We start from the raw sequence: 27019 nt of genomic DNA, 5'->3' as shown, positions 1-27019 counted from the left end.
TTCATTTTAGGCTTATCGATTATTTAAGTAATCAAATCTATCAATTACGGTATTTTTCGGACGATAAATGGCACCTGAGTATAGGTCGCACCAGCCATAAAATGGCCAATGAAGAAAAAAAAAAACATATGTCACACATGAGTATAAGTCGCATTTTTGGCGAAATTTACTTGATAAAATCCAACAGAGAACAAATATGTCATGTTGAAAGGCAATTTAAAATAAAAATACAATAGAGAACAACATGCTGAATAAGTGTACAGTATGATAATGTTACATGATGCATGAACAACGAAATGCGAACGTGGCCGGTATGTTATAGCTATGAAGTTATTCAGATACGGTGTGGCAAATAAGTATTTAGTCAATCACTAATTGTGCAAGGTCTCCCACTTGAAAATATTAGAGAGGCCTGTCATTGTCAACATGGGTAAACCTCAACCATGAGAGACAAAATTTGGGGAAAAAAAACTGAAAATCACATTGTTTGATTTTTAAAGAATGTATTTGCAAATCATGGTGGAAAATATGTATTTGGTCAATACCAAAAGTTCACCTCAATACTTTGTTATGTACCCTTTGTTGGCAATAACGGAGGCCAAACGTTTTCTGAACTCTTCACAAGCTTTTCAATCCCTCTGCAGATTTTCTATGGGGTTGAGATCTTGGTGACTGGCTAGGCCACTCCAGGACCTTGAAATAGCGGTATAGTGGAACACCCCCCCCGGAGCTGGGAGGACGCTGGCGCGCTTTTGGCTGCCGCTTCTCACTCCGCACTCCGGGTTTGCACCAAAAAGCTTGTTTGAACGGGTCTTTCTCACCGTTTTTGCCTGCCTCTCCGCGGCTTTTGCCATCTCCGGCTCCGACTATGGCTCTCAGGTACATGTCCTCGCAGCTTCTCGGACTCAACCACCACGCACCTCTTTCGCCGGACATTATTACAACTCTGAAACAACACTGCCTTCTCCGCCGTCGCCCGTACATCCATCGAGGCTCCCGTCGAAAACTTTACTACAACTTCACCACCGAAAACAGCATTCCCTCTCTTTGGTCCGACCGCAGCTCTCACTCTCCTGGATGCCGGCTCAACAACAACTTCCGCATACGTCATCCGCGCACTCGTCACATGACTCAATACAACCTTCTGCCTGTTCCAACTTCCGTCACAAGGACTTCACAACAAAAGCCTCTCAAAACAGCTCTATTCAACACAAGGTCACTTAATAATAAAAGCCTCCTCCTCAACGAATTCACAATGGACAATAACCTGGATTTACTCTGTCTCACTGAAACCTGGCACAAACCCATGGATTACTTTGCACTTAACCAAACCACCCCACCTGGATATACTTACTTTGAAAACCCCCGCTTGGAAAAACGAGGCGGAGGCATTGCTGTCATCCACCGCTGTGACTACACTCTCCGCCCCATCTCCATCCCAGCTGTATCGTCATTTGAACATTTAGCTTTCAGATTTCCCGGTTCTCAATCACTCACTGTTGCTGTAGTCTATCGCCCACCAAAAAACTGTCCCTCATTTCTGTCTGACTTCACCAATTTGGTCACCCAGCTGTCCTCCATGTCCCCGTCCATTCTGCTCCTCGGAGATTTCAATATCCACGTCGACTCCCCCACAGACAAATTTTCATCTGACTTTTTGGACATCTTAAACTGCCTCAATCTCACCCAACATATCACTTCACCCACACATAAACATGGCCACATTCTGGACCTGGTTTGCTCCACACCCTCCCTCACCATCCATAACCTGTCATTAACTGACCTCACAATTTCTGATCATCTGGCCATAACCCTGGACATTTGTATCCCTACCCCCACTAACAACCATGCACGAACAATCACCTTCCGGAATCTGAAATCATTCCCTCCCGATTCTTTCTCCTCCGCCTTGTCTGATGCCATTACCAGCTCTTCCCTCCCCTCAGACTCTACTGCTTTGGATCTAGTCAACTTCTACAACCACGCACTCTCCTCCTGCCTCAACCGATTAGCCCCTCTCAAAACAGCTACAGTCTCCTTCTCCACCTCTGCCCCTTGGTATACCCCGGATCTCCACATTTTTAAGAAGCAACGCCAAAAACTTGAACGCCTCTACAGAAAAACCGGTCTCACAGTTCATGCCCAAGCCTACAAACACATTGTCAATATTTACAACTCTGCACTCAAAACAGCCCGTTCCAATTTCTATTCTCAAATTATTCACTCTAACTCTTCCAACCCCCGTACCTTATTCTCCACTTTCGCAAAACTCACCAAACCCAAGGACAATATCACTGCCATATTCACAACAGACAAATGCAATAACTTTCTGTCATCTTTTCACGCAAAAATCCAAACTATACACAGTTCACTTGCATCCACTTCCTTCAGTTCTCCTTCCTCAGATCTTTACAGTCCACCTCTAACATCTCACAGCTTTCCCTCCTTTTCTCCTCTTGCTCCCTCTGACATCTTCAAATTCATCTCAACCATGAATTTCTCCAGCTGCATTCTCGACCCCATACCATCCTCTCTTCTTAAAACCTGTATTCCCACTCTCATTCCTCTTATCATTAACATCATAAACACCTCTCTCACCACTGGCTCAGTCCCCTCCCCACTCAAACTCGCCACCATCACACCCCTCCTGAAAAAACCTGGCCTTAACCCCGACAACCTGGACAATTTCAGACCCATTTCCAATCTCCCACTTCTCTCAAAAATTCTGGAACGATCCGTCATAACCCAACTTCAGCACCATCTCCACTCCTCCCATATGTTTGAAACATTTCAATCTGGATTCCGCGAACACCACAGTACTGAAACAGCTCTCATCAAAGTAACCAATGATCTTCTCCTTGCCGCTGACTCTGGTTCCATCCTCCTCCTCCTCGACCTTTCCGCTGCATTTGACACCATTGACCACAACATCCTCCTCCACCGTCTTCAGTCAATTGGGATATCTGGCACTGCACTCCTCTGGTTCACCTCCTATCTCTCCGATCGTCACCACTTCGTCTCCATCAATAACCATAAATCCCACACCTCTCCAGTCACCCATGGTGTCCCCCAAGGTTCGGTCCTCGGCCCCCTCCTCTTCATAATCTATATGCTTCCCCTCGGTCAAATCATTCGCCACCATGGACTCAATTTCCACTGTTATGCAGATGACACTCAACTTTACATTTCATCTAAATCCATCACCCCTGTCATTCTCTCTCACATCTCAAACTGCCTGTCCGACATAAAAACCTGGATGGACAATAACTTTCTCAAACTCAACAGTAACAAAACAGAACTTCTCATCACCGGACCCAAAGCTCTCCTCCCCTCTGTACAGAACCTCACTCTCCTCATTGATGGTCACCCTGTCACCCCCTCCACCTCCGTACGCAATCTTGGCATCATAATGGACTCAACACTGTCATACCAATCACACATCAGCCACCTCACTAAAGTCTCCTTCTTTCATCTCCGCAACATCGCCCGCATGCGTCCCTCCCTCTCCCAAGCCACAGCTGAAATACTCATTCACGCCTTCATCACATCCAGACTCGACTACTGCAATAGCCTCCTCTGTGGTCTTCCATCTTCTCATCTCCAAAAGCTGCAATACGTCCAGAACTCTGCCGCCCGCCTCCTCACCCACACCCGCTCCAGAGAGCACATCACCCCCATCCTCCAACAGCTTCACTGGCTTCCAATCTCATACCGGATTCAATACAAACTCCTCCTCCTCACCTACAAGTCCCTCCATAACCTGGCCCCTTCCTACCTCACTGACCTCCTACAACAGCACTGTCCCTCCCGCCGCCTACGTTCTGCCGACTCTAATCTCCTCACACCCATCACTCGAACTAAGCTCCGAACCTTGGGGGACCGAGCCTTCGCCGCTGCTGCTCCCTCACTCTGGAACTCACTCCCAAAACCCATCAGGAACTCGGACTCATTACAAAACTTCAAATCACTCCTAAAAACCCACCTGTTCAAACTAGCTTTTCCCACCTCTTAATTCTTAATTCTGTCTTTGTGTTATGTTATGTAAAGCGTCTTTGAGTGTCCAAAAAAGCGCTATATAAGTTTGAGGTATTATTATTATTATTATTATTATTAAATGCTTCTTATGAAGCCACTCCTTTGTTGCCCTGGCTGTGTTTTTGGGATCATTGTCATGCTGAAAGACCCAGCCACGTCTCATTTTCAATGCCCTTGCTGATGGAAGGAGATTTTCAATCAAAATCTCTCGATACATGGCTTTATTCATTCTTTCCTTTACACAAATCAGTCGTCCTGGTCCCTTTGCAGAAAAACAGCCCCAAAGCATGATGTTTCCACCCCCATGCTTCATAGTGGGTATGATTTTCTTCGGATGCAATTCAGTATCCTCCAAACACGAGAACCTGTGTTTCTACCAAAAAGTTATTTTGGTTTCATCTGACCATAACACAATCTCTCAGTCCTCTTCTGGATCTTCCAAATGCTCTCTAGTGAACCGCAGACGGGCCTGGACGTGTCCTGGCTTCAGCAGGGGGGCACGTCTGGCAGTGCAGGATTTAAGTCCCTGGCGACACATTGTGTTACTGATAGTAGCCTTTGTTACTGTGGTCCCAGCTCTCTGTAGGTCATTCACTAGGTCCCCCCTTGTGGTTCTGGGATTTTTGCTCACCGTTCTTGTTATCATTTTGATGCCACGGGGTGAGATCTTGCATGGAGCCCCAGATCGAGGGAGATTATCAGTGGTCTTGTATGTCTTCCATTTTCTAATAATTGCTCCCACAGTTGATTTCTTTACACCAAGCGAAGAGTGAAAAGTTACAGTAAACGTTTGGCCTCTGTTATTGCCAACAAAGGGTATATAACAAAGTATTGAGATGAACTTTTGGTAATGACCAAATACTTATTTTCTACCATGATTTGCAAATAAATTCTTTAAAAATCAAACAATGTGATTTTCTGTTTTTTTCCCCCACATTCTGTCTCTCATGGTTGAGGTTTACCCATGTTGACAATTACAGGTCTGTCTAATCTTTTCAAGTAGGAGAACTTGCACAATTGGTGGTTGACTAAATACTTATTTGCCCCACTGTAACTATAGCAGAAAGAACATGCTAACAGGTTTACCAAACCATCAGTGTCACTCCAAAACACCAGAATAACATGTGAAATGATGTAATAATGTGTCAATAATTTCACACATAAGTCGCACCCCCAGCCAAACTATGAGGAAAAAAAAAAAACGTGCGATTTATAGTCCGAAAAATACAGTACATTGTTTTAAATATCGAGTAATTGGAATAGGAACATTTATTGCCCTATTTAAGCCCTTTGAGACAACCTTGTTGTGATCCAGGGCTATACAAATAAAATTGAATTGAATTGAATTGTGTTGCAGAATAAATTTTACGAGATGTAAAACGAAGGCTTGCTGAGATTGCACTTTCAAAAGAGCATTCAAACTATGCAGAATTGCAATTTCATATCACAAGAGCAATAAATGATGAAATACCTGAGCTTAGCCTCAAATGGTAAAAAAAAATAATAAATGAGGATCGAAGTGCGACAAAAGAACTGTTGGCTTGTATAGCAAAAGTCTGATACCTTAAATGCTATAAAACGCTATCGTTTTTTTTTTTTTTTTCAGTGCTGTTAACAAAACGTTCAAAAACATATTCCCACAAAAAAGACTACTAAATATACCACTAAACTAAATTACAAATGCATAAACGATCATATTAGCGCAAACAAAAACTTACCTTATGTTTGTCTTAACAGGGAGCAGCTGGATCCAGCCAAGTTAGATGAGTAATGTCATATTCACTGTTGCCACTAGAAGGCAGTGTATCCACCTAAATAAAAAAAAAAAAAAAACTAAATGCAAACACTTTCAAAACAAACCGTTACAGTGCCACTCTAATTGAACAAATCCTCTAAACAGCAAAATTGGATTCCAAGCTTTTTGTAAATTGAAATACTCTAGTTAATCCATTCATCGTTGAAGCACTAATTCATTTTGCTTTGTTTATTGGTAGTGCCATTAGCTTCAAACCTAGAATTGTATTTTTAAAATGAGTGAATGCTGCCCTTTGTATGGCTTGCAGGTAATTAGCTACGTCAGTATGTTGTGTAAATGTAAGCATCTCTTCATACGCTCACGTTTGCATCGATGCCTGCTTTGCGTCACGCAACCAATGTATTGTGCTGCGCGGTCCCTCTGCGTTACTCGACATGTGCGCCTCAAAAATTGTCACCGAGGGTGGAATGACGCTCAGATTATCTATTAATATTAGTATGTATAGTCACGTGCTATGATAACGTAATCAGTTTGATTTTGTAGTACTGAATGATGCCTTTGCAAATGCGCAGAACGAGTAGCAATTCCAAAATCGTCTCCTGTGACCCCCGGTTGACCCCTGATACCTATGTAAATGGTGTGGCTGTTGTCGATTTTTCAATAAGTGTGTATTTGCATTCTTAGAAATTTTGCTGGTGAAGCTTCGCAAAGGGCAGGAACTGCGATTGAGAGCTTATGCCAAAAAAGGATTCGGTAAGGAGCATGCCAAGTGGAACCCAACTGCCGGAGTGGCTTTCGAGTATGACCCAGACAACGCGTTGAGGCACACTGTCTACCCCCGACCCGAGGAATGGTGCGTTGCTCATTTCTAATCTATACAGAAAAATAATCATGATTAGTATGGTTGGTTGAATAGCTAAATGTTTTCTCTTTTTGCCTTACTGCTTTGTCGTCACAATGGTTCCAGGCCCAAGAGTGAATATTCTGAAATTGAGGAGGATGAGGTCCAGGCTCCTTATGACCCAAATGGGAAACCAGAAAGGTGAGGAATACATGTAATATAGTGGTTCTCACACTTTTGTGAAATACCTCCACAAATATGTGACTCTAGAAAAAGTATAATGACCAACATTAACAGTTACATTGTAGAACCTGGTGTTCATGTACATGCAGTGTGACTTGGTCTTTCATTGTACTAGTTACAATTACAACAAAGCTCTTCACCAAAAGGACCAACTTTGAAGTGTTCTTCTATACACTTTTTTTTTTTTTTTTTTTTTTTTTTAAACAGTCGATATATCAACATAGATCAATCTCGGTGTAAATCTAACCATAATTTTGATTTAGGGCCTCAGCTATTGATTATTTAGGTAATCATTAATCAATCAGTTAGTTAGAATAATTAAGTCACTGTTCACAAACATTTAATCCGTTGCAGAATAAATTTTCGGAGATGTAAAACAAACGAGTGCTTATGCCTGCAATAAGTTATTTTGGCTTGCTAAGATTGCACTTTAAAAGAGCATTAATTGTGAATACAAAATACAATTCCTGAGTGTGTCTTCAAACAATGCAGAATTGTTCTTTCGTTTCACAAGAGCAATAAATGCCATTGAAAAATAAATGACAATACCTGAGCTTAGCCTCAAACGGTATAAAACCCAAATAAATGAAGATCTAAGTACAACAGAAGAACAGTTGGCATAGCATAGCAAAAGTCTGCTTGCTTAAATGCTATACAATTTTAACTTCTTTTAATACAAATCGTTAAAACACATTCCCACAAAAACTAAGGTTGGGAATCTCTGGCATGAAGCCGATTCGATATGTATCTAGATCAGTACTTCTCAAATAGTGGGGCACGCCCCCCTGGGGGGGCGCAGAGCGATGCCAGGGGGGGCGCATGTGTCCTCGGGGAACATGCTTTTTTCTTTTTTTCTTTTTGCCGGACTGGAATAAAGTGTACTTGCACATCCACTCAGTGGGTGGCAGTGGCGCTCTCATTTTCAGAGTGCGTGCAGTATTTTTGAACTAAGGAAGAGCACTCAGCACACAGAAAACAGATATGAAGAGCAGTGCGCCGCCGCCGTTTTCGAAAGCCGTTTTCCGACCGGACTCACTCACGCAGCGACCCACTGTCTTGTCCGGTTCTCACGTCGCCGCCCGAGAAGTGCCATTTTCGGCTTGGGATCGTCACGACGACCGCCCTCACCTACGGTTCTACCTCGGCCGCCGAGAATGCGCTTTTTTCGTGCCGTTTGCCTTTTAGCTTTGACTTTTAATACAGTGGGGTGATGAGGAAAGACTACTGTTTACTGTGTCTGAAAATAATTATAGCGGACTGCCAGAAGCCAAATCAATTAAGACGCCAATTAAAGACATTCGACCCCAATCTCATTGATAAGCCACTTGATTGTTTTTCAGCGAAAACGTGCCGAATATTGCCAACAATAGTCCTGCTTTGTCAGTGTTATATCAGTAAACCAGTGAGCATTGTTAGCATGCTCATTGCAAAAAGACTCCACACCATTGCAAAGGAGGTAATACTGAGTGTGAGCAGCAAAAATAAAAACTGTCCTTCTGTCCAAGAACGCTCTTTTTTTCCTTTATTCATTTTTGTTTTTTCGGTCAAATTTTTTGGCATATTGTCCTCATGAGTAAATGTTTCTAATCAATATGAATTTGTTATTATTTACGGATTTTATTACATTTTATTTTTCTGTATCAAATGGTCAAAAATACCTTGAGTGTATTTTTACAGTTTGGATGTGACTTTTTTGTTTAAATTCAGGCAAATTGATGCACGTCAAGTCTTCTCTGTTACAAACAAAACAATGTTAATGAAGTTATACTTTATTATAAGTTGATCTGTTACTTTTTTTCTTTATTAGAAAAAAAGGACACAATGTTAGGCAGATGCGTATTTATAATAGTAATTTTATAGACGAATAATACTATTTACAGTGGCGGCGGAGAGTTTGGGGGGGCGCGAAACATTTACGTCTTGCTTGGGGGGGCGTAACAGAAAATAATTGAGAAGCACTGATCTAGATACACAGGTTATGATTCGATTAAAAAACGGAACATTTATAAGGCCGAGCGATTCGATACGAGTCGATACAGTTTAAGAACGATATGGTTCGATACAGAGTGAAAACGATACGATAGTAAACATTTGTTGTGTGCGTTCGTACGGTATTTTAAACATATAAAAAAATCCCACATTTCTAATAGCAAAATTAAACAACAAAATTTCATACTAATGTTATGTTTTATTTTCTTTTATGAAAAAAAAAAAATAAGGCTTACTATATGACCCTCATTTTGTTGGATGGGATTGATAATAAAATAAAACTCCAGTGACAGACAAACTCCAGTGCAGTAAGGATAGAATTGACCCTACCTTTATTAAGTGAATTACTTTCATTATGTTCAGACTTACTGACACCATTCCCCCCCCCTTAAACGCACGTTTGATTGGCAGATGACTAAATTCCCTTGTTTTCAATATACTAGAAATAAGGCAAGTCAAGGCAAATTTATTTATATAGCACAATTCAGCACAATGCAATTCAAAGTGCTTTACATCACATGAAGATCATAAAAATCACTTTTAAATCAATACAACGTAAAAACCAGGACAATCAAAATTGGAAATAAAATTATACATAAAAATCACATTTATTCACAAATAGAATAAAAATAAATAAATAAAACAAAAACTACTAAATAAAAAAAAAGAAGCTATTTTTTAACACACTTATTTTAACCAAAAACAAAAAAAGCCTTTTTTTTCGTCAGGAATGTTCTTAATTCAACAAGTGATATTGTTCAAAACATTATTTGAAAGCATATCCCCCTTGATTTTGGTGAAAAATGACCAACCTTTAGATATATGGGCTTTAATAAGAACAAACGGTAATATTTACCTAAAATAAATTGAATAATCTGACCCATTATTCTGGTAACTAGTCTTTAACACACAAAACAAGATGGATGAAAAAATTCGAATAGATTTCAGAAAAATCATCGTATTAAAACTTCTAAATTTGCAGTGTGAAAGTTGGTACGTCAATACAGATTTATTTTTGCATTGATCATTTTGCCTATCAATTATTGGGTTCAAATTGGTGGTGAGAAATGTAGCCCTGACCCCCGTTCACCCAATCTGTTGGGTCTTATTACGGTAATGTCCGACCCCAGCAAAAAGTGTACATGCAGGTTATGCTGTTATATCGTCCCTACCAATATTGAGACCAAACCTACGCCCTTGCAATGGATCCATTTCAAGGAGTAGGGGGAAATTCTAGTTGTCGTGTAGAGAGATTTACTAGTTTCGGGGAGAAGGTCAATATTTTTTGTTGTTGTTGTTCGTGAACTCCATTTCCACAGAAACGCACATTGAGGTACCAATTAGCTCAGTAAGGAAAAGTGTGAGAATCATTTTTCGAGTGTCCCAGAGCTCGCGAAACTTGGATAAAAAGACTGCATTTATCAAGGTTTCATCAGCCGTGATTGCGTATATCCGTCCGCCGAAACAGCCTGGTCGCAGATATAATAAGTACGCCTGCCCCTCTGCTATTGAATGCGTTGTTGATATTAGCGCGGCAGCGCTCTCACCGCCTCTCTGCGCAATTTCATTCAAACTTGCCGTTCCGTCCAAGACGGCCGTCCACCGCTCACTTTAGCCGAAAAGTCCGATCCAAAACACTGTAATGCCCCGGATGAGGGGGAAGAAGGAGAGGCGTCTGTACTGGCTTACCCACTTTATTGTGGCAGCAATAATAAAGAAAAAAAAAAAGTGGGCTTCCGTGACATGCGACCGCTATCTCGCTTCCTTCTACGTCACAGCTCCTCGTCCGATCCTCTCTTAAGGGGGCCTCGCAGACTTACGGACATTATAATACACAATGAATAGGTTGCCGCTGAACCCTTCACACGAGGCTGCCGCTAGTTTGAAATGGCGTCCTTGGAATAAAATAAATGATAAATACTGGTGGAAAAGGATGACTCTACACAAGCACTTTATTATGCTTGTTGTTAACAGTTGTGTATGTAAATCTGATGTTGGTAGATTGTTTTCTTCGTGGAGTTGAAATTCATGTGTGGCAGCTTAGCATTTTTTTTCTTTCTTTTTTTACATAGCGTTTTGACAGTTGCCGTCATATTTTTGGAATCGAAGCACTGTGTACCGGAACAGCATTACGGCCCTGAATCTTGTACCGGAACTGCGTTCCTGACCGTTCTGGCCCACTTTCACTCCTGGTAAAAGGAACAAAGAAAAGACAGACACTAACCTAGCTTCTTACACTAAACAAAACAGGAGAAAACGGGTTGAACAGTGGTGAACAAAAAACGATCCAATAATGGCAAAACACAAAAGACCTCACCGAAAAAGCGGGAGTGTTTCAAACTAGCGATCAAACACACACGAGAATAAATGGAGAGCAAACAGCTGGCGAGGAGGACCGCGGCAGAATGCTGTCGAATGCGACCTCCCAGAGCGTTGGCGGCTGCAGGTTTAAGAAGCTTGGCGCCTTTTCGTCATTGCCAATCAGCGGCAGCGACGACGTCTGTCCGTCTGGCGTCGATCAGCTGTCGTCACATTGGGAGGGGAAGCACACAGCTGGCAGAGGCGAGGATCAGCTGACTGTTGGCTTCTCAGAATAAAACACAGTTAAACGGCCAGGGCCATCACACTTGCCAAAATATGAAAAACAAATCTTACCATGTGTTTCAAAAAAAGCGAGCGCAAGAGTGAGAAAACCATACACTGCTGCGATGCAGGCTAACTACAAATATAATGAGGAAATTTTACATGTATGACGGAAACTATTTTCATCTCGTCTGACAAAAACGGGCATTCGCCACGCTAAAAGCTGAGTGATGCTTCTGCGGCAGACCTACGCCAAAGCAGACCCGATTTACGACCCTCCGTCGTAGCCGGACGTGCAGCTCCACAAAATTCTTCCTACGCATAGCGTCAACACGTGGTGACGTGTTGCAAATGGACTGTGATTGGTCCGCTTAGACTGTTGTTTCCGTTTCAGCGCGAACTCACAACTGATCTCAACGGTCCTCCTCCGACCTCTGTTCGCCAGTCCTTATAAGTTAATGTGACCATTATTATTATTGTAACTTCACCAAAGAAATCGCCATCTTAATGTAATTATAATGTATTCTAATGGGAAAATCCTGCTCGACATACGACCATTTCGACTTATAAACAAGGTCCTGCAACGAATGAACTTGTTTGTACATCAATATCGTCCTATAATAAGCAATCCAAACTGCAAGTCAGCCAGCCTGCTGTGTCCATAATTCTCGCGCTTTGGTAATCTGCAATATACGTCTTTTTTGTGGCTTGTGCTACATTTCCAGTAACTCGATGCACGATCAAACGTGCACGGAATTAAAAACACACTGATTTTAACGATTTATTATGGCGTAGTTGTGTCAATCCAAAAGCTCCGTGTTGCATGTATCACTGAGAGTAAAGACACAGCTGTGAATGGCCACAGCCGGGCTTTTTTTGGCTTTTATAGCTTAAATAGTGTCATTTAGCGAGGGGCGCGACGCAAAAGTCACAGACAAAAAGGAGTGGTCGAGATTTTAATGTTTTTAAAATGTTTTTTAAATGTTTCTTTTTAATTTTTCTTTGCTTGGATCGATTATCATCTAAAATATCAGGGAAAATGCGACAGTAACAAAAAAAAATACAATTACTCGATAGTTATGAGGTAGATATACGTGACCTATTTATAGACGCATTTTTTTTTCCCATTGTGACGTCATTTAAAAGCTTAAAATACGCAAGTGAATAACTTGAAAAGTTGTTTTTTCTTTCAGAACTAAATGTTAGACATTTTAATTCATGATTCTTAGCTAAAAATAATGGATATTTCGAGTAATAAATATAATGCTTTTTTTTCTGGCCTGGGTTGTAACAAAAGCACTTGCGATGTGTCGGTCAACAGGGGTCTCCGGGGTAAAATGGACAAATTAAAAAAAAGGTTGGGGTCTTAATGTGCCATGAAACTGCTATTGCAGCAAATAGACATATTGTTCTATCAAACACAAACCTTCTTTTGGCTTAAAATACAGTCGTTTATTTTTAAGAGGGGTGTAAGAGCAGAAACTGCTTTTTCAGCCTTGTCTGTGTTTTTTGCGTTATTTTTTAGATTGATCACACACAACTGAAGTAGTTCAAGCCTATTATTTTTTTAATATTGATGATTCTGGCAAAAAAGCAAAGAAAAACCAAAAATCCCTATCCCAAAAAATTAACATATTTCATCCGACCAATAAAAAAAGCGTTTTTAATACAAAAAAAGTCCATCTATAAATCTTTATGTTCAGTTATGCACTCAATACTTGGTCGGGAATCCTTTGGCAGAAACGACTGCTTCAATGCAACGTGGCATAAGGGCAATCAGCCTGTGGCACTCCTGAGGTGTTACGGAGGCCGATAGCGGCTGTTCCCAGGGTGCTGTATCAAGGCACATCAGTGTGAAGGAAAAAGTGTGGCAGAAAACGCTGCACAACCAGCAGAGGTGACTGGACCTTGAAGAAGATTGTGAAGAGGAGTCGATTCCAGACCTTGGGTGACCTGCAGAAGCAGTAGACGATGAGTCTGGAATAGAAAGATCCAGAGCCACCGTGCACAGGCGTGTGCAGGAAATGGGCTACAGGTGCTGAATTCCCCAACTCAAGTCACTTTTGAACCAGAAATAGCGACAGAAGCGCCTGACCTGGGATACAGAGAAGTAGCAATCAGTGGTCCAAAGTAATTTTTTCGGATGAAAGCAAAGTTTGCATATCATTCAGAAATCAAGGTGCCAGAGTCGGAGGAAGACTGGGGAGAAGGAAATGCTAAAATGCCAGTGTCAAGTACCGTATTTTTTGGACCTGAGTCGCACCTGAGTATAAGTCTCACCAGCCATAAAATGCCCAATGAAGAGGAAAAAAAAACATAAGTCGCACCGGAGTACAAGTCGCATTTTGGGGGAAATTTACTAGATAAAATCCAACACATATAACAGATATGTCATCTTGAAAGGCAATTTAATCTAAAAATACAATAGAGAACAACATGATGAACAAGTGTACTGTGTACAACGAAATGCGAATATGCTGTCCTCACCATTACGCTACGGCTCGGTCCTGGCTATACAGCAAGCTAAACTGCTAAATGACGATGCTGGGCGTCCGTATAATTTGCTGAATCAATTTCGTCTTCGATACCAAACAGGTTCGCATCAACGTAAATAATTGATAATTGGGTGATATTACAGCAATGACACAAACGGTTAGCATGCGTTCGCTAGCTTTAGCACATCGGTCAAACAACCACATAACTGGCTGTAAGTGTCCGATCGCGGGTGGAAAACACACAACAACAACAGAAAAGGCAGGTGTTGCCTCTGAAGAGATATTTTACAAGCATAAACAATGAACGTAGGTTCGCAGCCGAGTTTCTCTCTCTATTGCCCACTCACTCAGTGACGCTGCGTAGCTGTCCGTCTTCTTCTGGCGTGTGAGCGCTCTTCTTTGCATAAACAAGTGCGAGTGCGCCCCCACTTGGGCGTGAAAGCGCCACAAAGTCAAAGCATGCATTTCAATATAAAAAAGTCATTAATACAATTGAACACACATTGCCAAAAGCAGAACGCGAACGTGGCCATCGCTATTAAGAGTTATTCAGATAACTATAGCTTAAAGAGCATGCTAACAAGTTTACCAAACCATCAGTGTCACTCCAAAACACCAAACTAACATGTGAAATGATATCATAATGGGTTAATAATTTCACACAAAAGTCGCTCCTAAGTATAAGTCGCACTCCCAGCCAAACTATGAAAAACAACTGCGACTTACAGACCAAAAAATACTGTACTCACAGTCAGTGATGGCTGCTGGTGTTGGTCCTTTGATCAAAGGCAGCTAGCTATCAGGAGATTTTGGAGCACTTCATGCTTCCAAGCTTTATGGAGATGAAGATTTCTTTTTTCAGCATGACCTGCCACCTTCTCAAAGTGCCAACACCACTTGTAGAAGGTTTGCTGACCATAGTATTACTTTACTCAGTTGACCTGCCAACTCTCCTGACCTGAACCCCATAAAGAATCTGTGGGATATTGTGACAAGGAAGTTGAGAGACACCAGACCCAACCAACGCTGTGCTATCGAAGCATCCTGGGCCTCCACAACACCTATACTGCTCCCCTTGTGTGTGTAAGCGGACACAAGTTCGCAGCAAGCCAAACTCCATTCAAAAATGAACGCGGGAGTCAGGAAGTAGCGTCCAAGCTCCAAGTGCTTTTATTTAGCTGCACTGTCACATCCAAAAATGAACCCAGGTGAAACTAAAAGAAATAGAATGTACAGAACGAAAATGATTGACAAGTTTGACTATCCATATGCTATATATGTCAAATATATACGAAGCCAATTCCCATACAATGCCTCTCAATATTCTAATATGCAAATGAAGCATGCAGCAGGTGCCAAAGTTTACAAAGTGGTCAAAATGCTCCAAATATGGCACATAAATCGCTAAATACTATATATAAAAAATGTTGTACTTACAGACGATGCCTTCGAAGGCGCAAACAACACGACAAGTTTAGAATAGCGTGAGCACGATAAACAATGCTGCCCAGCTCTCGTCAAACGGCGGACTGACGAAACGACTACAAACATGGCTGCCGCGCTACTTCCTTCCTGTCGGACGGCTGTCAAAATAAAAGCAGGAACGAAAAATGCACATCGCGAAATGAAGGGCAGAACACTCCCCGCCTGGCATATGTAAAGATGCCACACAAATTGAATTAACTTAGCTGAATTGACATTGACAAACTATAACATATGCACACATATAGTCTCTTTTACTTTTTGAGAAGAAGAATGACCTCTGAAACAGGCCTAAAGAAAGTCTTACTTGAACCTTGCTTGGCCACTTTAAGCTCTAACTTACGAACTCGTCCGTCACCACTGGGAAAAACGTTGGTGACCACAGCCATTGGCCAGTCATTTCTTGCTGCAGTGTTGTCTTTCAGCAGAACGACGTCGCCAGTTGAGATGTTGGGGTGGGATTCTCGCCACTTGTTCCTGACTTGAAGCGTCTGCAGATACTCTTTCTTCCAACGATTCCAGAACTGGTCTGCAAGGCTTTGCACCTGCCTCCATTGCTGTTTGTAGAGATCCTTCTCTGTGAATTTTCCTGGTGGAGGTGGGATGCTGCCTTTCTGGGTAAGAAGCATCATAGGGCTGAGTATCTGAGGTGAGTCTGGATCCGTAGAAACAGGAATCAAGGGTCTTGAATTGATGATCGCCGTTACCTCCATCATTAAAGTACACAGTACTTCGTGGGTTAAGCGAGCGCCACCTGTATGTATCAGCATTCCATCCAAGATTCTCCGAGCCACACCTATCATGCGCTCCCATGCGCCACCCATGTGTGATGAGTGTGGTGGATTGAAGTTCCAGGTGCAACCTTGACTGCTGACATACTTTTGTACTCTTGCTTCTTGGATGACCTTGTGGAACTGTAGTTCGTTGCAGGCTCCGATGAAATTGGTTCCACAATCTGAATGTAGCTGTTTCGAAGGGCCACGTATTGCGAAGAATCGGCGAAGTGAGTTGATGCAGCTTGAAGTGTCCATGCTTTCAATAACTTCAATGTGGACAGCGCGTGTACTGAGACATGTGAAAAGTATCGCCCAGCGCTTGCTGGTGGCCGAGCCCCCTCTTGTACGCCGTGATGTTATGTTCCAGGGACCAAAAACATCCAGACCGGTGTAGGTAAATGGCGGTGCGGTGCTTAAGCGTTCCATCGGTAAGTCTGCCATTTTTTGACACTCCATCTTGCCTCGTAGTTTACGGCATACAACACATTGATGGATGATGCTGCTGATGTATCTTTTTCCACCTACTAACCATATTCCAGCAGCTCTGACAGCTCCCTCTGTAAATGTACGACCTTGGTGCTGTACTTGTTCGTGGTAGTGCCGTATGAGCAATGTGGACACGTGGTGCTTAGCAGGAAGGATGATCGGGTTCTTCTCTGAATGACTCAAGTTTGCTTGCTGTAACCTACCTCCTACCCGGAGTAGATGGTCCTTGTCCAGGAAGGGGTTTAGCTTAGCAAGAGAGCTTTGCTTGTGGACGACATGCCTTTTGGAGAGCATGTCTAATTCTTCTAAGTAGGTTGCATTTTGGACAGATCGAATGATTATATTTGCTGATTTAGCCAGTTCCTGGGCTGTACGGGGTTTCGCACACCAGTGCCAGCCGCTGCAATCACCGCTGGTTGGCTGGATCGGACGGGACTTGAAAGACTGGACCACATGGATAAGAGCAGCAACTGCTCTTCGAAGAGAAATCCAAGTAGAAAATCTCTCGTACCTCTTGATGTTAAACTGCATGTCTGTTGTGCTAGTAGACACTTGTGGCCGAAGTTCTGGATCAGCATCTGCATTGATCAGTTCAAATCCACTTTCTTGCACACAGGAAGCGTCTTTTGAGCCATACAGGAATGCTGCTCCTGTAAACCAGTTGGTATGGACCAGCTGAGAAGCTCTAACAGATCTGGACGCATGATCGGCAGGATTATTTGCTGTGGAGACATATTTCCACTGGTTTGGTTGTGAGGATTGTCGGATTCTTTGTATTCTGTTGTGGACGTACACGTAGAATCTTTTGGACTCATTATGTATATAGCCAAGTACCACCTTGCTGTCACAGTAGAATGTCACCTCATCTGCCTCGAAGTCGATCTCGTCAGTGATGAGTTCAGCCATCTCTACAGCTAGCACGGCTGCACATAATTCCAATCTGGGTATGGTAGGCTTGGAAAGCGGAGCTAGCTTTGCTTTTCCAAAGATGAAGCCGACGTTGATCTTGCCGCTTTCATCGGTCGTTTTCAGATATGCTACAGCACCAATTGCTTGAGTGGAAGCATCTGAGAAGATGCAAATCTCTTTTTTCTTGGCAGTTGAAGGAGAACTGACTGTGTAGGCGCGAGGGATGTGAAGCTGCTGTAGGTCTTTTAGCGAGTCTTTCCATGCTTGCCATGCGCCGTGTTTGTCCTGTGGAAGTGGCGCATCCCAGTCGGTTGTTTCTTCTGTCAGCTGACAGAGCAGGGCTCTCCCTTCTATTGTGACAGGGGCGACGAATCCAAGAGGATCGAACAGGCTGTTGATGGTTGAAAGAACCCCACGACGTGTGAATGGCTTGTCATCGGCAGGCGTCTGGAAGGTGAACGTGTCGCTGCTGATTTCCCAGATTAAGCCAAGGCTACGTTGTGTGGGGGCATCTTCACCACCGAATGCGAAGTCTTGGATATTTTTTGCAATGTCCTCTGCCGGAAATGCTCTTAAGACTTGTAGACTGTTGGACGAAATCTTGTGAAGCCTTAGGTTCGAGTCAGCGAGAGATGCTACCATTCTTTTCAACAGACTGATAGCGTCCTCTTCTGTCTGTAGTGAGATGAGCGCATCGTCCACATAGAACTCCCGTTCTATTGCGCGTCTGGTGTCTGAGCCATGATGTTGTTCACCTTTGATAGCCGCTCTTAAACCATAGGTGGCTACGGCTGGTGAGGGACTATTCCCGAACACATGGACCCGCATTCTGCATTCAAGAACATCTTTTTCAGGATTGTTGTCGCGGAACCAAAAGAATCGCAGGTAGTCTCTGTGGTCTTCTCTTACGACAAAACAATGAAACATATGTTGTATGTCGGCAGATACTGCAACGCGTTCTTTCCTGAACCGTAACAAGACGCCCAAGAGACTGTTGGCCAAGTCTGGTCCGGAAAGAAGGATGTTATTGAGAGGGACACCATCCTGCTGTGCGCTTGAGTCGAAAACCACCCTAATTTGGTCTGGTTTTCTTGGATGGTAGACTCCAAACGTTGGTAGGTACCAGTGCTCCTTTCCTATTGGCAGTGGTGGAGCGAGTTCTGCGTGCTTTCTTTCAAACAAGTCCTGCATGAAGTGAACGAACTGTTCTTTCATTTTTGGTTTACGATCAAGTGTGCGTCTCAGTGAGTTGAAGCGGTTGAGCACTTGCTGTCTATTGTCGGGCAATAATGTTCTGGGAGCTTTAAAAGGTAGAGGTGCTACCCAGCTATTGGAATCATCTTGGAATACCTCTTCATCCATTGTGTGGAGGAAAATTTCGTCTTCTATTGAAAGAGCAAGCTTGTCATCGCTTCTTGTCCTCTGGAAAATTGTCAGTCCTAGACTGTCGTGAACTGTTTTTTGACTGTAACTTTTCTGATAATCGTCGAATTGCAACGATGAGTCTGGTCCGACCATTTCTTTTAGTTGGATGTGGCTTGTGCATGGCGTGAACAGCGAAGGTCTGCCATTCTCGAGGACGTTTGTCTTGAAGCTGCGGACTGTGGGTTTGTGTACGTTTCCCAAGCACACGTCGCCTATCAAAACCCAGCCCAGATCCAACTTTTGAGCAAATGGTGCATTGTCAGGACCGTTGATCTTTCGTCTGACTTTATGTACTTGGATAGCATCTCTGCCGAGGAGAAGAAGAATTTGAGCATGCTTGTCAAGAGGCGGGATCTCGTTAACGAGGCGTTTCAGGTGAGGATGATGAAGAGCGAGTTCAGGCGTCGGGATTTCGTCTCGATTGTCGGGAATGTCGTTACACTCTATTAGCTCTGGAAGGGAAATGCTAACTCCCCCATTTGATGCTTGTATCTGTAGACCTGCGGCCTTTCTGCCTGAGCTCTCTTTTGTGCCAGCACAGGTCTTCAGCGAATATTGTGAAGTTATTCCTTGAATGTTGAACAACTCAAAAAGCTCGGATCTGGCCAATGATCTGTTGCTTTGATCATCAAGCATTGCATACATTGTGACTGCGCGCTCTGGCCTTTTTGAGGGATACACTTTGACTAGGCATATTTTGGAACAAGATTTCCCCATAAGGTTGCCACCACATACCTCTGTGCACAGTGATCTTACTTCGGGTTCTGGAACATCCTCCATTTCATCCTCCCCGCCATGCTCTGATGAAGGCTTTGATGGGGCAGGTCTCCACAGCGGTGGTCCAGGATGCAAGGCTGCGATATGGTTACTGCTGTTGCACTCTTCACACTTGAGTTCCGCTTTGCAGTCACGGGCGATATGAGAAGATGATGAGCAGCATTTGAAGCAGATCCCTTGTTCTTTAAGATAGGCTTGCCGTTCTTCGATAGGTTTCAGTCTGAAGCCACGACACTTTTTTAGAGGATGAGGCTTGTTGTGGATGGCACAGTGTTTGGCAGGATCGGCCTTACTGTCGGTTGCAGTCTGAGGAGATGTGTTGGAAATGTTGGTCTTGTGAACTGACACGGGCACAACAAAATTGGCGTATTTGTTAGTTGTTTTCCCATTACGGTTGGAGGAAGAAGCTAAAAGAGCGAAACTTGGATCATTTCTAGTTTTGGCTTGTTGGCAGACAAATTGGGTGAAAAACGAAAATGGTGGGTAGGTTACGTTGTAGTCTTCCTTGTACCTCGAACCTTGTATCAGCCATTTTTCTTGCAGGCTATATGGCAATTTTTCAACAATTGGGTTGACACCACGTGCTGTGTCCAGATAAGCTAGGCCTGGGAGGTAGCCATCTTGTTTCGCTGTGAGCAGCTCCATTAAAAAATCTGCAAGCTCTCTTAACTTTAAATTGTCTTTATTTGACATCCGAGGAAAGCTGTCTAGCTTATTGAAAAGGGAGTTTTCTATGATCTCGGGAGCACTGTAACATTCGTCGAGTCGTTTCCAGGCCATTTGTAGTGCTGCCTCTGAATTTCCAACATGCACAGCTCTGAAACGCCTCACATATTCTGATGATTCTTTTCCAAGCCACTTCGATAGCAGGTCTAACTCTTCGCTTGCAGTTAGATCCAGGTCTCTAATCGCGTTTAGAAAAGACGACCTCCATGCTATGTAGTTTTCAGGTTGATCATTGAATTTGCACATACCGGTGCTCACCAGTTCTTTTCTGGCCAAATATTTCGCTATTTCCATCATTCCTGAAGCTGCTGAAGGTTGGACTCTCTGGTGTCGTGAGGTGTATTAAACCTCGTCTGCGTGCGTCCTTCATTATAATTAATTTCGTGGGAGGAACTTTCAGGTTTAACATTATGGTGCGTTTGATGCTTTTGCATTGGTGAACTTATTGCTTGAGGCCCGTTTAATGTTGCCTGTTGTATCGTGGCTGGGAAGTGAATGTCAATTTTGTCTTGCGTGTTGGGGCTTCTTTCTAAGCCATGTTGAGGAACGCAGGACGTGTACTTTGTGTTGTTATCAGGAATTGGAGGGAAAGGTGAGCTTGACCTTAGCCTAGACTGCTTGTTTGAGTTGGACAATTGTTCAATAATGTAGTCACTGACACGCTCTTGTGATATTGAGAAAGTTGTTCTACTTTGAGCAGGCTGGCTCTCCTGTTCTGCTGCTGCTGCTTCCAATATTTCAGCTTGTGCAATAGCTGCTGCAGCTTCCTTCTCGAGATTCAATGCTTCTAACTTAGCCTCCACTTTGGCTTTATCAATTTTAATGGCAAGTTCCTTCTCGGCGAAAGAGGCACGTGCACGAGCAGCTTCTGCTAATGCTCTCGCTTGTGCTGCGGCTAAGCTAACTGATTGTCTTGAAGATCGTGATGAGCATGTATGCTGTGAGCCCAAATCTGACATTGCATCTCTTTGTGATGATGGTCGGACATGTATGTCCTCCATAGCGCTTGTACTCACTGTTAGGCGTAGCTGTAGTGATGCTCAGGCCAGCTGCGTTCTCGTCTTTTCACTATACTGCTCCCCTTGTGTGTGTAAGCGGACACAAGTTCGCAGCAAGCCAAACTCCATTCAAAAATGAACGCGGGAGTCAGGAAGTAGCGTCCAAGCTCCAAGTGCTTTTTTTTAGCTGCACTGTCACATCCAAAAATGAACCTAGGTGAAACTAAAAGAAATAGAATGTACAGAACGAAAATGATTGACAAGTTTGACTATCCATATGCTATATATGTCAAATATATACGAAGCCAATTCCCATACAATGCCTCTCAATATTCTAATATGCAAATGAAGCATGCAGCAGGTGCCAAAGTTTACAAAGTGGTCAAAACGCTCCAAATATGGCACATAAATCGCTAAATACTATATATAAAAAATGTTGTACTTACAGACGATGCCTTCGAAGGCGCAAACAACACGACAAGTTTAGAATAGCGTGAGCACGATAAACAATGCTGCCCAGCTCTCATCAAACGGCGGACTGACGAAACGACTACAAACATGGCCGCCGCGCTACTTCCTTCCTGTCGGACGGCTGTCAAAATAAAAGCAGGAACGAAAAATGCACATCGCGAAATGAAGGGCAGAACAACACCTCAGCTGTGCCACAGTCTCCCTGCTACGCCACATTGAAGCAGCCATTTCTGCCAAAGGACCGAGTATTATGCGCATAAATGAAAATCATTATTTGAAGGTTGACTTTTTTTTTTGTATAAAAAAAACACTTATTTTAATTGTTCTGATGAAATATGCTACTTTTTTTTCTAAAAAATTATGCCAAAATATTCAGTATAAAAAAATAAAATAAAAGGCTTGAGCGATTTCAGTTGTGTGTAATGAATCTAAAAGATTTCAGTTGTGTGTAATGAATCTAAAATATATGAAAGTTTAATTTTTATCATTAGATTATGGAAAATAATGAACTTGGCACAATATGCAAATTCATATTTTTTAGAAAGACCTGTATAGACCGCAATAGGTTGTGACATGCGCATTGGGTATAAAATCATCCAATGGCTGATGTCCAGGGTTCTCAAAGCTGTGGCGCTAGATTGGAGAAATATTTTTATCACGACCTTAATCTTTTTAAATGACTTTTCCCTCTGTAGGTTCTACTACAACGTGGAGTCTTGTGGCTCCCTACGACCTGAGACTATTGTCATGTCCGCTCTGGCCGTCCTCAAGAAAAAGCTGAGCGACCTGCAGACTCAGCTCAACCATGAAATCCAGAGTGATGTGCTGACTATAAACTGACACAACAGTCTTCAGCGACATGAAGCTCAGTCATTAGATTGTTTGTTTTGGAATCATATTGACACATCATGGAATTTATGTGAATTTCAAGGTCGTTCTTTCTTTTAGTGTGTTAAAGTGTTTGTTACCCAAAATCACATTGGATTGTTGAATAAACTTTACATGTTAAATAGCTCCTCATTACATATGGAATTTTTGGTGTGCTTTATTCAGTGGTTCTTCATTTTGATAAAGGTACTGAAGCCCACGGGTTTCACGTCAGAGTTTGATAATAAAGCAGTTTTATTTTTTTCAAATTCAAAGCTGGTGTATCTAAAATAGCGTGCCGATATCTAAATGAATTCCTTTTCAAATTTCTTCCCAATTTGACAATGTTTCTAGAAAGGTGAAAACTTGAGTCCATGCCGATCATAGGTCTGCTGTACGTCCATACAAGGTGCAAACCAGTTTCTCCTCCCCTCAGAGAACTACTTATTGAAAGTAATGGAATAAATTGGAATCATTTTTTAAATTAATCATTTGACGCATTTAACGCATGCGCGGAAACATCCGCTCACTTATTGCCTCAAACAGATTACAATGACGCCATTTTTTGCTCATTGAGAGTGAAGAGAATGCCACCGGCCGCTTGGGGGCAGCGCCGTTCGATACTAATGTTATTCCTCCTAATAGTGGGAGAATTAGTAGTTGTGAGGTGTTTATGCTGCTGCATTGTGCTATTTGTGCTCCACACATATCTGTAAGTTTACTTTCTTTTAGTGGCAATTACGGTGGGGCAAATAAGTGTTTAGTCAACCACTAAGCGTGCAAGTTCTCCGACTTGAAAATATTAGAGAGGCCTGTAATTGTCAACATGGGTAAACTTCAACCATGAGAGACAGAATGTGGGGGAGAATCACATTGTTTGATTTTTAAAGAATTTATTTGCAAATCATGGTGGAAAACAAGTATTTGATCAATACCAAAAGTTCATCTCAATACTTTGTTATGTACCCTTTGTTGGCAATAACGGAGGCCAAACGTTTTCTGTAACTCTTCACAAGCTTTTCACACACTGTTGCTGGTATTTTGGCCCATTCCTCCATGCAGAGCTCCTCTAGAGCAGTGATGTTTTGGGGCTGTCGTTGGGCAACACAGACTTTTAACTCCCTTCTCACCCCGTGGCGTCAAAATGATAACAAGAACGGTGAGCAAAAATACCAGACCCACGCGGGGGGACCTAGTGAATGACCTACAGAGAGTTGGGACCACAGTAACAAAGGCTACTATCAGTAACACAATGTGCCACCAGGGACTCAAATCCTGCACTGCCAGACATGTCCCCCTGCTAAAGAAAGTACACGTCCAGGCCCGTCTGCGGTTCACTAGAGATCATTTGGATGATCCAGAAGAGGACTGTGAGAATGTGTTATGGTCAGATGAAACCAAAATAGAACATTTTGGTAGAAACACAGGTTCTGGTGTTTGGAGGAAAAAGAATACTGAATTGCACCATACCCACTGTGAAGCATGGGGGTGGAAACATCATGCTTTGGGGCTGTTTTTCTGCAAAGGGACCAGGACGACTGATCTGTGTAAAGGAAAGAATGAATGGGGCCATGTATCGAGAGATTTTGAGTGAAAATCTCCTTCCATCAGCAAGGGCATTGAAGATGAGACGTGGCTGGGTCTTTCAGCATGACAATGATCCCAAACACACAGCCAGGGCAACAAAGGAGTGGCTTTGTAAGAAGCATTTCAAGGTCCTGGAGTGGCCTAGCCAGTCTCCAGATCTCAACCCCATAGAAAATCTGTGGAGGGAGTTGAAAGTCCGTGTTGCCCAACGACAGCCCCCAAAGATCACTGCTCAAGAGGAGATTTGCATGGAGGAATGGGTCATAATACCAGCAACAGTGTGTGAAAAGCTTGTGAAGTTACAGAAAACGTTTGGCCTCCTTTATTGCCAGCATAGGGTACATAAAAAAGTATTGAGATGAACTTTTGGTATTGACCAAACACTTATTTTCCACAATGATTTGCAAATAAATTCTTTAAAAATCAAACAATGTGATTTTCTGTTGTTGTTGTTTTTTTTTTATTTTTTTATTTTTTTTTTCCCCACATTTTGTCTCTCATGTTGAGGTTTAACCCATGTTGACAATTACAGGCCTCTCTAATATTTTGAAGTGGGAGAACTTGAACAATTAGTGGTCGACTAAATACTTATTTGCCCCACTGTATGTGTCTGTTGTTGTATTTTGGGTAAGATATGTACAGAGATATACATTTTATAAAGGTGAGTGGACACAGGCGTTGATTGGACCGCTCCGTTTATTGGCATGTTTCGGCAACTCCTTCACAACAAACATAAGTATCATTTAGTGAAGGCACAACACAAATAATATTCCAATCTCTCAAAAAAAGAATGTTCACAAAAAGAAAAGCACTTCAATCTGTATTAATGAGGCCCTATTCTCACACAGTTAAACAACTATGCAAAGAGAATTGGCATTCCCAATCAAAATAGCTATGCAAAATACACATAAAACTTACTCAGACTTTGGTCAAACTCTATTCTTCTTATTATTATTATATTAACTCTACTTTTGATCCAAATTTTTACAAATTTTATTAAAACGAAAACATTAAGAGGGGTTTTAATATAAAATTACTATAACTTGTACTAACATTTATCTTTTAAGAACTACAAGTCTTTCTATCTATCGATCCCTTTAACAGAGAGAATGTTAATAATATTTATGCCATCTAGTGGATTTATTGTTATAATAAACAAATACAGTACTTATGTACAGTACGTTGAATGTATATATCCGTCTTGTGTCTTATCTTTCCATTCCAACAATAATTTACTGAAAAATATGGCATATTTAGAGATGTTTTGAATTGCAATTATGAATCATTTTTAAGCTGTGATTAACTCGATTAACATTTTTAATCGTTTGACAGCCCTGAAGTTTATATACTTTTTAATGCCTTGAACATTTAGTTCAATGCTATTTAAGGCCTGAATTCTGACACTATCCATTTAATGACTTTTAATGCCCCACATAAACCCTGAGTTCATATAAATTGTGCTGAGAAAAGACATTGTAAGCAATTACTCACATTGTTCAATCACATTACTAGAGTACTCTTTTCAATTATTATTATTTTTTTTTTCCTAGTTCTTGAGTTAATTTTGGATGACTACTTTTATTTGAGTACTACTATTTAGAAGTAACGCTACTCTTACTCAAATAAAATTTTTTGGATACTCAAAGTCAAAATTCAAAAAGTCAAAAGTCAAATTTAATGCTTGCATAGACGTTTTTAAGAAAATATGATTTGAAGCCAAAACATGTCGCAACAATTTCTGATGAAGAAAAAAACGAATTTTATTTCACTGTAACTGGTGTTTTTCTCCTCTCATGTGCGATTCGACAGCTTTAACTTCTATTGTCCCCAACGAAAAAGTCTTTTTGCAGACTTTGCACTAGATATAGCTAAATAGAATGCTGTAGATAGAATATTCTATCTACAATTTATCACTACAAGCCAATCTATTTGAACAGGTTGACATTAAAGGCATTGGCTGCCATAGACGGCTAGCTTTGCGGCATTTCACGTCATTTCGTGTTGCTTTTCGATCACTTCCTTTTCCTTTTGGGGCATTTACAGGTCACTTCCTGTTGATTTTGAGGCCTTTACAGGTCAATTTCTGTTGTTTTTGGGTTACGGAAAAGGAAATGTCCCCAAATGAAAAGGAAGTGACTCAAAATCAACAGGAAGTATCTGTAAATACCCTCAAATGAACTGGAAGTGACCTGTAAATGCCTTCCAAAACCGGGAAGGCAGGCTGTGAATGCTCTGGTTTCAGTGCCATTGACGGCACTAGACGTCCAATCCAGTCAAAATGAATTGGATGTCTAGCGCCGTCAATGGCAATTAGTGAGCTAATACTATTCTAATGGAAGATTTTGAAACCAACCTGGTAGTACTTTTTTTTTTCTAAACAGTGACACCGTCTAAAAAAGATTGGTGGGAGCATGTCGACTTTTGGGCTACAAAGTTCCTCGATCAATCACCTTTTCGATAAATTGTCACATCTCTATGCACCTGACACTGCAAAAAAAACTAATAAACAGAATAACAAGCTCTTTTCATCCTTTTTCTGTGAATTGGAATGAGGTTATCACTAGTAGGGAGGG

General features: G+C 42.0%; 1 protein-coding gene across 2 annotated transcripts in view; it reads left to right on the top strand.

Moving 5' to 3' along the window:
• The window catches only part of polr2c (RNA polymerase II subunit C), a 35238-nt gene extending 12221 nt beyond the window's left edge, over positions 1-23017 (top strand). Inside the window, exons 7-9 of one of the 2 annotated variants that reach the window (XM_057837030.1) lie at positions 6476-6644; positions 6759-6833; positions 22688-23017. In XM_057837030.1, the coding sequence (XP_057693013.1) occupies positions 6476-6644; positions 6759-6833; positions 22688-22832 (389 nt within the window). In that variant the 3' untranslated portion in view covers positions 22833-23017. Of the gene's footprint in view, positions 1-6475; positions 6645-6758; positions 6834-10936; positions 11231-22687 lie in introns of those variants that run through there. The other variant, XM_057837031.1, reaches the window with a different exon arrangement.
• The last annotated feature ends 4002 nt before the right edge of the window (positions 23018-27019 follow it).

Source organism: Corythoichthys intestinalis, chromosome 5, assembly GCF_030265065.1.
Source record: "Corythoichthys intestinalis isolate RoL2023-P3 chromosome 5, ASM3026506v1, whole genome shotgun sequence".
Taxonomy (NCBI): domain Eukaryota; kingdom Metazoa; phylum Chordata; class Actinopteri; order Syngnathiformes; family Syngnathidae; genus Corythoichthys; species Corythoichthys intestinalis.
This window is presented reverse-complemented; position numbering and strand designations above follow the sequence as displayed.